Source organism: Diabrotica virgifera, chromosome 3, assembly GCF_917563875.1.
Source record: "Diabrotica virgifera virgifera chromosome 3, PGI_DIABVI_V3a".
Taxonomy (NCBI): Eukaryota; Metazoa; Arthropoda; class Insecta; order Coleoptera; family Chrysomelidae; genus Diabrotica; species Diabrotica virgifera.
Window position 1 is genome coordinate 56,766,906 of NC_065445.1, and position 14,994 is coordinate 56,781,899.

The 14,994-nt window shown below is 32.1% G+C and overlaps 1 protein-coding gene across 1 annotated transcript in view; it reads right to left on the bottom strand.

Moving 5' to 3' along the window:
• The window catches only part of LOC114324501 (connectin-like), a 1,593,699-nt gene that overhangs the window by 211,386 nt on the left and 1,367,319 nt on the right, over nucleotides 1–14,994 (bottom strand). Inside the window, exon 6 of the mRNA XM_028272355.2 lies at nucleotides 13,020–13,263. Coding sequence (XP_028128156.2) covers nucleotides 13,020–13,263 — 244 coding nt within the window. The remainder of the gene's footprint in view (nucleotides 1–13,019; nucleotides 13,264–14,994) is intronic.

Genomic DNA, 14,994 nt, shown 5'->3' on the forward strand with positions numbered 1-14,994 from the left:
ATTTTGCCAGAAAGTGATAGTTCAATCATGTTTAAGATATATTTCTTTGGCTATAGTAAAATCTATTTGAAATATTTTAGAAAATTATATACTATATATTTCAAAGATATATTTCTTAGGCAATATGCCAAGTTTTACACGAAACTGATAAAGGTATTCTACTAAACAGGTAACGGCTAAATAATATTAGGCATTCAGATGACACCAGAGTATTTGCGGTCAACCTAAGATATCCTTGGAAAGAAAAACGTAGGTGACGGGTATAGAAACATAATCAAAGAGCTCAATAGATCCAACAAAACACGAATTAAAACCACACACAGGCTCACGGAAGAAATTAAAATCAATGTCGGCATTAGACAAAGGGACAGCCTCAGTCCATGCCTATTTAATTTAATAATGGATGAAGTTATAGGTAGTGTTAATACAATGAATCAGGGATACAAAATGGGTAAACGAATCATGAGAATACTTTGCTATGTAGATGATGCAATTTTAATAGCCGAAAACGAAGATGACTTACAACGCCTACTAGAAAATTTTAAAATAACCGCCGAAACGTATAACCTGACACTATCCACAGAGAAAACCCAATCGATGGTAATATCCAAGAACCCAATTAGATGTAAATTAGTAGTGGACGACCATAATATAATCGAACAGGTAATGGATTGTAGATACTTGGGTGTGGAAATATCTAGCGACAGGCATCTGTGGCAAGAAACAAAACAGCAGGCAACGAAAGCAGCGATAATATCTGGTTTCCGGAGGGATATAATCTGGCGGAATAAATATATGAGCACCGAAAGCAAAGTCCGCATTTATAAGACATGTGTTAGACCCGTATTGACATACACAGCTGAGACAAGGGCCGATACAACAAAGACCAAACAAATAATGAGAACAACAGAGACGAACACCCTAAGATCCATAAGAGGTATTACACTCAGAGATAGAATACGAAACAAAGACACATTGAGAGAGCTAATCGTTCATGACTTGGTGAGATGGATAAGAGCACGACGAAGCATGTCTAGAGACCACGTAGATGGGATAGACCCTGAACATATGGCAAGCTCAACACCAAACGACCCATAGGAAGACCCAAAAAACGACGATACGAGAGCTGGAGCTCGGGATCGCAGCAGATACTGTAACAGAAGAAACAGGGCATAGTCCTATTACAACAAGAAGAAGAATCCACATATGCCTTCCTACAAGCCATTCTGCAAGGAAAAATATTTGTAAAGCGACGTCTAGGAAGAAGAAGAATATTCGGTTCCTCAGAACCTGGTTCAATTCAACATCTGTGCAGCTTTTCCGCGTTGCTTCAAATAAAATAAAGGTCGCCATGATGATCATCAAAATTAGTCACGGATAGGCGCATCAAGGGGAAGAAGAAGAAGAATATATAATTAGAAACATTAAAAACATTAGAAACATAATACGTACTATATTATCCAAGTGTCTTATATACGATCCATATTCGTACGTGCGTATTATAACCATGTGTTTGATATTCATCATCCATATGAGGTGTTTATAAACAGTGGCCAATATTACTTTATCTCCATTATGCATATGCGCGGAAATTGATTACAGCAACAACACTTCGTAATTTGTGACAATAATGGCTTTCTGTAACAGCTAACAGTATATGTATGTAGTGTTACAGTTTAAATTATAATTTAGGGTAACTGTAAAGCGTAGCCTGGTTTTATTCCAAATTTATTGCCCAAAGAAAGAATTTAGGAGTGCTTTTAGAATCAATAATGGAAGCGTAAACCAGAAGCAAGTGCTATATTAATGTATTTCAAAGCTACATTATTCACAAAAAGTATTTATTTTCTAATAGATTATGATAGAAACATCAACTACAAGTATTAAGGATATTTAGATAAATTAGAAACGAAAGAAAACATAAAAAAATTAAAATGTGGTAGGAGCGATGGAAATAGATATCGCCAAAATGAGAAATAAATAAATTACCAAAAAAACTTGCAAATACAGGGTGTTTCACTGGGAAACGGAAATACTTTAATGGTGAATAGAGGTCACCGAGCCGGTTCTAGATATAGTACATTTTTTGCCCTACCGACTTTTATAACCGAGTTACAGGGTGTTTTATCGATTTTGCCCATTTCTTTCCTAAGCCATAACTTTAGAACCACCCTGTATATTTTTTTGATATTTGGTACACATATGTCTCATTTAAAACCCAAACGACCGACATACTAACCATAAGAAAAATCCAGGTCCGGATTAACAAAAAATTATAAAGTAATTTTGACCTTAAAAAACACCCTGTATATTGAAATTTTGAAAATCTGTTTGCATATTTGCAAAGAGCACAAAAAAGTAAGTTTAATAGTTCGCTTAAATTTTTTGGCCAGACAATTTTATGACTTTAATGTTGAAATTATATTGAATTTTTTGAGCACTTTGACATTAAAAAGCAGATATTATTTACTTTTAGTTATACATTATTAAAGTTAATGAATAAATACTCATTTTAAAAATAATCAATACTTATTTACTACATTGGAACGACCCAATCACTAATGACAAGAAAAATCCAGGTCCGGATTAAGAAAAAAATACAAAGTAATTGTGACGTTGAACCATCACCCTGTATATTGAAATTTTAAAAATTTGTCTGCGCATTTTAAAAGAGCATGAAAAACTGTGATTAAAGGCTTATTTTAATTTTTTCGCCGTTGATTTAATTACATCAATTTAGAAATTACATTGAAATTTTAAAGAACTCTGAGATTAAAAACCAGGTATTGTTAACTTTTAATAATAATTTAATGTTAATGAATCAATACTTATTTTAAAAATACTTAATACTTATTTACTACGCTGGCTTCATAGATTCTCTGGATTTGTAGCTATATGCACATCATTAAAAATTAGAATTGCGAGAATTGGGATATTTTAATAATTTAGAAAAGAATTAAAAAAACTGCTACTTATATCTAATAAAACAAAAATTCGTTATAATTGAACAATTTAACATAAATTAAAAATATTTGAACTATAATAGTTGCTCAAAATGTCCGCCATTTTGTTCGATGCATTTCCTTGCTCGTTTTAAAATATTTCGAATCTATTTTCTAATTACATTGGGATTGTTCTTCATTTTTCCGGTATCTTCTTGTGACCTTGACAGAATTAATCAATATGATTTCAATTAAATTATCTGCGCAAAAATTTGACATGCATCTTTTAACGCAGTTGTTTATGCTCTTTTAAAATACACAAACAAATTTTTAAAATTTCAATATACAGGGTGTTGTTTCAAGGTCACAATTACTGTATATTTTTTTCTTAATCCGGGCCTGGATTTTTCTTGTCATTAGTAATTGGGTCGTTCCAATGTGGTAAATAAGTATTGATTATTTTTAAAATTAGTATTTATTCATTAACTTTAATAATTTATAACTTCTTCTTCTTATTCTTCCTTCTTGTATGTAGGCTTTAAAGCCTGTTTCTTCTTCAATATTATCCTCCTAAATTGTTTAGGTTATCGCACCACCTTTTTCTTGGTCTATTTATAATTTATAACTAAATTTATAACTAAAAGTTAATAATAACTGCTTTTTAATGTCAAAGTTATTAAAAAATTCAATATAATTTCAAAATTAAAGTCATAAAATTGTCTGGCCGAAAAATTAGAGCGAACCATTAAACTTACTTTTTTGTGCCCTTTTCAAATATGCAAACAGATTTTCAAAATTTCAATATACAGGGTGTTGTTTTAAGGTCAAAATTACTTTATAATTTTTTGTTAATCCGGACCTGGATTTTTCTTATGGTTAGTATGTCGGTCGTTTGAGTTTTGAATGAGACATATGTGTACCAAATATCAAAAAAATATACAGGGTGGTTCTAAAGTTATGGCATAGGAAAGATATGGGCAAAATCGATAGAACACCCAGTAACTCGGTTATAAAAGTCGTAAGGCAAAAGATGTACTATATCTAGAACCTGCTCGGTGACCTCTATTTACCATTAAAATATTTCCGTTTCCCAATGAAACACCCTGTATAAACGAAATAGGATCAATGAGAGAACGAATCAGTCCCAAATAAAGTACTCCCAGTAAAAGGTGGAGTGAAAGTAGCTTTACCATTGATTGGAAACAAAATCTCGAAAGTGCACAATAAAAAATTATGTATTTGGAAAGGTTAAATGAAGAAACACAACGAGTTAAGCGAAAATGAAAATTGCGAAAGCATGTGGAACGGAAAATGCATACAGGGTAGGGATAAGGTTACGTTGGGATAATGTCAACAAAAAGCTTAGAAATTGAACAACTTCAGGAATTATATACTTTCAATGTCAATGAAAAGTGAAAGAAAACACAGGTAGACAGAGAAAATAACAGGAAACAATATAAAGATATAAGTGTGCTCCACCATCCACAGTTGATTGAATAAATGAAGAAGTTCCGGATATAAACAAAGAAGAAGCTATGTTATTCATAAAAGTTGAGAAACAGAAAAGCTACATTAAAATATCTTATAATTGCTTCCTTTAGACTGAGGTACGTATCAAACACACGGAAAGTGGCAGAAATCATAATGATACTAATACCAGGAAAACCACTACAATAAGTTTCTAGTCTGTTGCCTGTCATGTTGAAATTACATAAAAAATTAGTCTTAAAGAGATTAAAACCGGTTATAGAAGAAACAAATCGAATTCCTAATCATTGGTTTGGGTTTAGAGAAAACCACTCAACGATAGATTAGGTACATAGAACAACATATATACAATAGTAGAAAAAGCTCTAGAAGAAGAAATAGTCTGTTCTATAATTTTTCTCGATGTAGCGCAGGCTTTTGACAAAGTGAGGCATGACCACTTTATTATCTTATATAATAAAATGAGATGATTCCTACCAAAACAATATTCTTCAATCATCTCATTTTATTATATATATTATATATCCGACAGATACTTTCGAGTTAAAAATGGGAAAGTATATTTAGAATTAATACAAGTTAAATCTGGAGTTCCACAAGGAAGTGTCCTAGAGCCAATGCCATACCTGCTCTATACCAGCGATATCCCATCATTAGAACTTAACACAATTGAAGCATTTGCAGACGACACAAGCATTCTAGCAGTCGGAAAAAACCACCAGGAAGCAGCAACCATGCTCCAAAATTCTGTTGAACAAATTAACATATGGACCAAAAATTGAATGAAACAAAATCTGTACATGTAGTCCAGAAAGCCACTGCGCATCCGCTAGGAAAAATATTCCGACTCGGATTTTTTGCACAATCTTACTCAAAAAGGACCCCTTTTAACAAATTTGCATGTTGCCAGGAACAAAAATTATTTTTTTTTGTATGGAACAAAGTTTTTTTTAGGTTTTTTGGATCATTCCAAACAGAAAAGGTCTGTAGTGACATTTCTCTAAAGTTGATAGTTTTTGACATAATATAAATAATCACAAATTGAAAAATTGCGAAATTGGCCATTTTTAACCCTCAAATACTATGTGAAAAACTGAAAATTTGAATGTTACCAAGGCAGGTAGATATTCTTTAAACATCGATTTATGAAATCCCGAAGAGTTTTTTGCAATACAATATTCAAAACTCCTTTGTTTTTCAATTGCTAATCAAGCGTGCGCGACACTATTTTCCACCGACAGTATGGTGCAAATAAAAGGAATAAGGAAGGAATAAAAGGAAGGGTCGTTGGAACTTTACCGCGCTGAGCAGATGGGACGTGAATTGTAAATTGTAGAATTCCCTCATCTTCCTTAGTCTCAGCATCCGTATGACTTGCAAATTGTAGAAGCCTCGAAGGTGTAACCAGAGAAGGTTCCTATTGTTTTCATTCTGGTGGGATGTAGAATAGCATTATGTTGTTTTATATGCCATTAGAGTGAAAACTTAGTCTTTTTGGTAGCAGTTGCCGCTAGGGCAATTTCGTTCGTTGCAATCCGTGACTGCACGCTGGGGTTTGTTTTGGTTGGATCAGGGAGAGCAGCATATGTGCCTCCTGATGAGAGACTAATAAGTTTCGAAACCGGTAGAGGTGCCTGCAGCATTCTCTGATTGGACTGGAATATGGTTCGGCTGTATTTTCGTTTTGCAGCGAAATTGAAAATGGTTATTCATTTTTTAAAAGGAATAAATTCGTTATTTCGTGCACCGGTGACTTTAAGGAAAAATCCGAAACAGGTCGATTTTTATTTTTAAGTTATGATATTGTGGCATATATGGTATACTAGTGACGTCATCCATCTGGGCGTAATGGCGTAATCAATGATTATTTTAAATCAGAATAGGGGTCGTGTTGCTAGCTAATTTGAAAGGTTCTTCAATTCTCTATTCAGTAATATAAACATTTATATAATTATTTATACAGGGTGTCCTTCTACTTCTTTTTTTGTCAAATAATTTAATTTAATAAAAAATTCTTGGACACCCTGTATGAATAATTATGTAAATGTTTACATTACTGAATAGAGAATTGAAGAATCTTTCGAATGAGCTACCACACGACCTCTATTCTCATTTAAAAAATCATCGATTACGTCATCACGCCCAGAAAGATGACGTCATTAGTATACCATATATCCCACAATATTAAAACATAAAAATAAAAATCGACCCGTTTCGGGTTTTTTCCTTAAAGTCGCCGGTTTACGAAATAACGAATTTATTCCTTTCATTTGCACTATACTGTATACACATGCAACGGTGGAAAATAGTGTCGCGCACGCGTGATTAGAAATTAAAAAACAAAGGAGTTTTGAATAAAGTATTGCAAAAAATTCTTCGGGATTTCATCAATTGATGTTTAAAGAATATCTGCCTACCTTGGTATCATTCAAATTTTAAGTTTTTCACATAGTTTTTGAAGGTTAAAAATGGCCGATTTCGCAATTTTTCAATTTTTAATCGCTTATATGTCAAAAACTACCAACTTTAGAGAAAAGTCACTTAAAACCTTTTCTGTTTGAAATGATCCAAAAAACCTAAAAAAACTTTGTTCCATGCAAAAAAAATAATTTTAGAAAAAAAAAAAACAAAAAAAAACGTTTAAACAATTTTTGACCCAATTTTAATCCTGGCAATATGCAATATCCACTCTGTCTACTTACAACAAATTGTTATTATATATGCAAGTCCTTAAAGCAATATGGACATATGGGATACATACAAAAAAAAGTAACGTCCAAATTATACAACGATGTCAGAATCAAGTGTTACGGAGCATCGTCAACACCCCATGGTATAGTTTCTCAAACGTAGGAAAGAGTTTAAAAATCTTACAATCGCCATGCGTTATGGCGATTGTGAGGTTTTCAAACACTTTCCTACGTATGACAAACTGTACTTCAGAATCTGTGATCTTCATCGAGACCTTCAGATGAATACGGTTAGCCAGATAATAATTTAGTTTGCCGAGAGTCATAAACAAAGGCTCCCTAATCATGTGAACGTCAAAACTATCAAACTTCTAAAGAAAACGCTCACCAGATAAGAAGACTTAAAAGAACGAAGCCGTTTGAATTAGTGCGGTAAGTTAAATAAGTGTGATAAGTGAAAAAGCAGAGCAAAGTGGGGCTAAAGTATACACGTTAGTTAGTAGTGCTGTTATGTATTAGCGCCTAAGGATTTATTGGTGAATATGACCTTAGGTAAGTTTCTTGTAGTATCTTCTAGATAGAAATAACTTGTTTATTGCATACAGCAATAATCATAAGATTCCTGTTGGAATTTTAGTAATAAAAAAATATTACAAGAGAAAGTACAGGGCAACGGATCAGTAGGAAGACACCACAACTTTTGGCTGCAAGACCTGAAGAGATGGTTTGACCAATCATCTGCAGAAATCTTTTATGCAGCAGTTTCTAAACTAGTTGTCTTTCGGCTAACGTTCAAAAGGAGAAGGCACAATTAGAAGAAGTTACCGTTTGGAAGTTGCTTTTTGCATAATATGTCTAAGTATCACTGATGATGGTGTGAAGAGACCGGGAAAGGTTTTGAACAATTTTAAATGTTTTGGATATTTTTATAATCTTAAATTAATTTCATAAAGGGTACCCCCCGTTAAGATAGGCAAAATGCCCTCACTCCCAGAATTCAATTTTATTAATTTTTTTACGTTCTATGCAACTAAAAAATGAGATTACGCGGATTTTTAGCTCGCCACCCCCCTTACCCCTCCCCCACAGCAAAAAACGTAGATTTTTAGATTTAATTTTTTTTAGTTGAGTTCCAATTGATTTAAAAATTTCAAAAAATTCACAAGTGTAGCTGAGGCTTTTGCAAAACATGTCCATTTTTTATGGATCCATAGGTCGAGTGTACATAACCTCAAATTTTTTTTAACTTTTTAAAAACCTATAACTTTTTTTGGAGAGGGCTGCAGGTCCAATTTTTTTTGCATTTTGTGTATTTTATCAAAAGCTATCTTCCTGATTTTTTCCAGATTTTTCCGTCAGGTGCGCCATCTTGAAAAATCAAGAAAACTGTTTTTAGGGGGTTTTTGGGGATTTTCTCCATTTTATAGAGTGCAACATAGATCAACTTAAGGTTTTGTTAATAGATTATGTATAATTTAAAATAACTGAGTATACTAGTATATTCAAAAATTGGGCGAAACACTTTTAAACCCCCCAAAAACCATGTTTTTTTTTTTAAAGTTTTGTAAGGATTTTTGCAGGTATAATTATACTTTTTTGAGATCGATAGAGCCTGAATATTTTTTTTCATGTTTTTACGTTATGTGTGATTAAAAATAAGACTAGTCGCATTTTTAGCCCACCACCACCTCCCCCTGTCCTCACAAAAAAGTCAATTTTTCTATTTTTTTTTTGTTTAGTTAAGAGTGCAATTAATTTAAAAATTTTATGAGGCTTCTACAAAACATATCTATTTTTTATAGACCCGTAGGTCAAGTGTACAATACATATAACCTCAAAATTCCTTTTTTATTTTTTTAAAACGCATTTTTGACTTCCAATCTATATTTTTTTTAAAACGTCCAATGAATTTACATCTCTCTCGCGGACGGCCGGTTCAATACGTGGTTAGCGCTCATTTTTAATTATTAAAAATAATAGTAATAAAATAATGACAAAAATTTCTTCAGGCTCCTGCAGGGGGGGCTTTAAACTTTGAGTTGGTCACTTTATGACTTTCATAATAATAATTTTAAATCGAGTTATTAAGCCTTGAAAATGGCCATTTTCGCGTTTTTCAAATTTTAAATTGCATGTAACTCGACAACAGTCAATTTTATAGAAAAATCACAAGAGACCTTTTTTGCTCGGGTTGATCCAGAGAATCTAAAACAAATTTGTTCGAAGTGAAAAAAATGATTTTTTGAATTCGTTTAAAAAATTGTTTAACAATTTTCCGACCGCGGTACTGCTTGGCACCATGTGGATTTGTTATAAGGACCTGTTTTTGAATAAGTTTGTGCAAAAAAATGAATCGAAATAATTTACCTAATGGGGACAGGCATACAGCATGGAATATTTGCATTATGAGCCACACTAAGATGGTTCGGAAAACATTAAACGATAGATACTGTTGTAGATGCGAGTTGCGCAAACGGTAACATGACCATAGGCTGTTGTTCGCATATAATTAGCTGCCATAATATAATATTTATCGCATGGAAGATATTTTACAAAAATCATCAAGCCAGCAGAATATCTTACAAAACTCTTTGACAATACAGATGGTATACCTGTAATAGACGAAGACAGCGATAAAGACTTTAGAACTGAAGTGTTATACCAACGAATATACTCTCCGAATACTCTACGAGTATATACGGAGCTATATATTCTTTTTTAATACTTTCCTTATTCTTTTTATGGTGTTTTACGTAGCAGTAAACGTGAATCAAAATGACATTATAATAGGCAGAGCAGAGATATAGGTTATGTAGATGGTACAAGCACATGTTTGAATAATTAGAATATGTATAATGGAAGGTAATATTAGGGTACCTACTAAATACACACTAACAAAGAACAAAATGTTTTGATTCACAAAACGACAAGAAGTAGGATATATTAAAATAATGTATTTTTCTTAAATTGATTATTCTGTTTTGTTTTTGTTTTTTGTATCCTACCCAAAAGCTATCAAAATGATATCTTTACTTTATATAAAAATATTGCAAAAATTTGAAATTATTTTTGATTAATAGCAAGCTGAAAATATCTGAATAGTTTAACGGTGTCTAGTCGGACAAACTTTGATGTAGGTATGGAAACAGGGGAAGTTTTAATTGTGAAACATAATTTTAATTGTGGAACGTGCCATCCTGACAAGTTTATGATTGTGAAAACTAGCAGGTTGTTTTTAAGTTTATTCAATAGATTATATAAAATATCCCTAAAAACTCAGTTATTTCAAATTATACCTACATTACCTATAAAAAAAACCTTGAATTAATCTATTTTGAAGTCTATAACATGGAGAAAATCTCTAAAAACCACCGAACAAACCAGTTTTGCGGATTTTTGAAGATGGCGCACCTTACGGAAAAATCTGAAAAAAGTCAGAAATATAGTTTTTGATAAGACACACAAAACACAAAAAAAAATAGACATAAATCCATCACCAAAAAAATATACGTAATAAAAAACAAAAACAAAGAGGTTATAATATGTACTTACACTCAACCTTCGGGTCCATAAAAATAGATGTTCTGTAAAAGCCTCAGCTGTGCGTGTGAATTTTTTGTAATTTATAATTTAATAATTATTAACTATTCTAAATGGGAAATAAGCCACAATTTAACTAAAAAATGACCATTTAGAATAGTTAATTACAAAAATGGCACAAAGAAATAACTTCAGAATAACATTCATAATTTAATTGCAAACCAACTTAAAAAAAATCGAAAAATTGATATTTTTGACTGTGTGGGAGGGGGAATAGGGGACGTGGGCTAAAATTGCGGTAAGTCCTAATTTTTTTTGAATCATATAGAACGTAAAAAAATAAAAAAAATATTCAGGCTGTATCGACCACAAAAAATATAATTAGATCCGTAAAAAATTCTTACAAAACTTTAAAAAAAACATGGCCTTTGGGGGGTTTAAAAGTGTTTCGCCCAATTTTTGGATATCCTAATATACTCAGTTATTTTAAATTATACATAATCTATTAACAAAACCTTGAGTTGATCTATGTTGCAGTCTATAAAATGGAGAAAATCTTCAAAAACCCCCTAAAAAACAGTTTTCTTAATTTTTCAAAATGGCGGACCTGACGGAAAAATCTGAAAAAAATCAGAAAGATAGCTTTTGATAAAATACATAAAATGCAAAAAAATTGGACCTGCAGCCCCCTCCAAAAAAAAGTTATAGGTTTTAAAAAAGTTAAAAAAAATTTGAGGTTATGTACACTCGATCTATGGGTCCATAAAAAATAGACATGTTTTGTAAAAGCCTCAGCTACACTTGTGAATTTTTTGAAATTTTTAAATCAATTGGAACCCAACTAAAAAAAATTAAATCTAAAAATCTACGTTTTTGGCTGTGGGGGGAGGGGTAAGGGGAATGGCGAGCTAAAAATCCGCGTTATTTAATTTTTTAGTTGCATAGAACGTAAAATAATTAATAAAATTGAATTCTGGGAGTGAGGGCATTTTGCCTATCTTAACGGGGGGTACCCTTACGATCGAACACTAGAAATTTCACACATAATTATTAGTTTTTTCCAATTTGTGAGTAGACTTAGCAGTTTATGTAAGTGCGTGCGCGTGTGTGCATGTGTGGGGGTGTAAAACGATGGCTTGGATGCAGCTCCGTTAGCCATTTTAGCAATCAGTAGAACCACTCTCCGAAAAATTGGAAGTAAAATCTGTAGTCGCGCATGGCGACCGCGCAATGTTCTTAGTCGCTTTTGCCCCACTCTCGCATTGCTAGTCGCATAGAAACGTACAGATTTTAACAGGGAAAACCCGTATCTACCACTGGTGAATTACCAATTGCGTATTGCCGGTATTACTTAAACTCGAGCGTTATGGGGACCTATTGGGTTGTGAAGAGTAGGTCCTAAAGCCAAAAAAAGTTAAGTAAAGTTTTCCATTTTAGTGGGGACTTGTCCATTTTTAATGTAATTTTTCATTTCCAACAATCGTTTTTTCCGATTATACCGCTATCTATTCATAATTAGAAAAAATGTTTCGAATAAAAGTTACTTATTTTTACGTAAGGAATCCAAATCTGCAATAAAAAAATGGAGGCTCCCATTTAATATTTTAAATTAACCGCCCACCCCACCTCCGTGAGGGGTCGTGTTTGATGCCATTCGAAAGATTTTAAAAAAATATTGAATAAGTGTATTTTACAGTTCTTCGGTCTGATGTTCATTTCGCGAAATATTGCGGGATTCGTAATTTAGAATATTAAATTTACCCCCACCCCTCTCCGTGGGAAGTCGTGTTTGGTATCATTCGATAGATTTTTAAAAAATATTGAGCACATATTTTTTAGTTTTTCGATCTGTCATTCTGTCTGTCATCTTTTTTCTTGTGAAATTTTGGGACTCACCTATTTCCTTACGCCCGGCTCAAATCGTCAGATTTTTGAAATATATACTCTTTTGCATGTACTTAACTTACCTTATCTTAATCTGACAATTTCGAGTTATTTTAAGGATATATTTTTTTTCGGGCCCCCCTTAACGAACTCCCCTGTATTAAGAGCCAATATATGGTAGAGGTACATCTGCAGGGTACCAGGTTTCTCCTCATATGCTAATCTGACGCGCTCGAGTAACTGCAAAAAACCCCGCTTGGGCTCCATTACCATATCATAATGTATTAAATATCAAATTGTTTATATTACAAATCGGACAAAAATCATTTTCCTGCTATTTATTAAAAATTCGAGTGTATATTGTTCAAATAAACAATTTTTATCAAATCCCTGCTTTGTAACTCCCTATGTATATTAATCCCTTTATTTGCTAAAGCCGAATCTGTTATTGCCAAATGAAAAAAGTTAAACTCACCTTTTAAATGAATTGTTCCATTATGTAGCAGATTATTGTAAAACTGTTCTATTGAGTCGAAAACGAGAGTTTCCAGGCGATTGTAACTGAGATCGAGATGAACAAGTGTAAATACACTTGTAAATAATCCTGCCGGAAATCTGGAAAGCCTGTTATTTTTCAAGCTCAAAGTTTTCAAAAATCGAAGGCCATCAAAAGCTCTGTTGGATATAAACTCGATGTTGTTGTCATCCAAATACAATTCCTGAAATTTAAAAAAAAGTTCGAGATTACTTTTCGGATTTCGGTTCGTCAAAAGCTTTGATTTAAGAACGATTCAAACGAAAGTTTTGAGCTATTCGTTTTTGTTGAGATTAAATTTCTTTTTATAAGCTTATATAAAATAACAAGTTTTTTAATATGTTTCTCTAACTTTTTTAAAGTTAAAGGTATAATTAAGACGTAGTGGAAAACATACCGGGTATATTGTGATATTTGTTAGATGAAATATTAAAAAAAAAAATAGCGAAACAACGTTTAAACTACTCTATTCTACTTTTAGTGCGGCAGATTCGTGCAAATATTATAAGAATTGTTCATTTAATGATAGAAGCATATAACTTGGACCACATATACTACACATATAAAGGTTCAAATTTAGATAGAAGGCCATCTCCGATTTTGCCTTTTACAAAAATGGCAGGGATTCAAAATGGCGACTATACATATGTGATTAATAGCACGATAACTTTTGAACGAGACTTCAGATTTCAACCAAATTTGTAATATCGGTTCTTTTTTGATGTCTAAAATCGAGGTCTTAAACCGGAAGAATCGGTTTACCAGAAGTTGTGTTTTCCTGGCTTTTATGTAAAAATATGTTGTTTTTTTTTCATTTATTTCACCCTGTATGTATTAATTTTTCAAATAGTTTATACGGCCATTACTGACTGAATGGCAAAAGCCTGTGCAAAAAAAATACGGCCACTGAAAAGAGAGTAAAAATATTTCTTAGAAAATATTTTTAAACTTTTTAGTTATGTTAAGGCTATGGGTACATAATTCGCAAATATTTTACGTGTATCCCTACTTTTTCTGTCTTTACACGGCAAATTACGTGTAGTAAAATTGACACTGGTTTGGATATGTAAACATTACTAGAATGTCATTCTACTTGAAAATGTCATCATTAATTTAAAGAGATGGGTTTTGAATGTTCTTGGATAACTGTTATTTTTATAATTGCAAATTATTAATTCAGTTAATAAATGTGATAATTTTTTTACTAACTATGTATTCAGTGATTGTAATAATTTATTTGTACAACAAAGACTAATACTCAATCAAGAAAAGAGGAAAAGTGTTAAAGTGATTTTTTAATAATATATTGTTATGGAACGCTTACAATTTTGAACATCTTTAACAACAAAATACTTGGATCACAGAATATATTATCCTGATGTATTCTCTGCTTGGATCTTCCACAAATAATATACACAATAAATAACTTTTTTATTAAGTTCACGTCGTAAATCAATTATTTATCAAATACACTATATATCAATAATAATATTTAATCAATAACTCAACATATTCCCGATGCAATGTCAAATATTTAAAATTTTCACTGATTGTCAGTGTCTGACTGACAATATATGCTGACAATATTATATTCGGCCGAGTGCGTTGTAAGACAAAGATAGATTTGGAAAATATTACCACGGCATTGTGTTCATTTTTTTCGAATCCTGAAAAAACCAATAAATATTTTTGAAAAATTTAAACGCAGAATGAAAGACTAAATTATTACCGAGGGCCGAAAGTCCCTTAGAATAAATAAAAAGTTTATTTTGAATGATATATTTGAAATTAAAAATCACACTAAATTTTCTCTTAGTTTTTCACCCCTGTAACTTATTAAAAAAAAAAAAATTTTAGAAGTTCTCAGGGACTTTCGGCCCTCGCTAATAACGTAATCTTTCATTCTGCGTTTAAA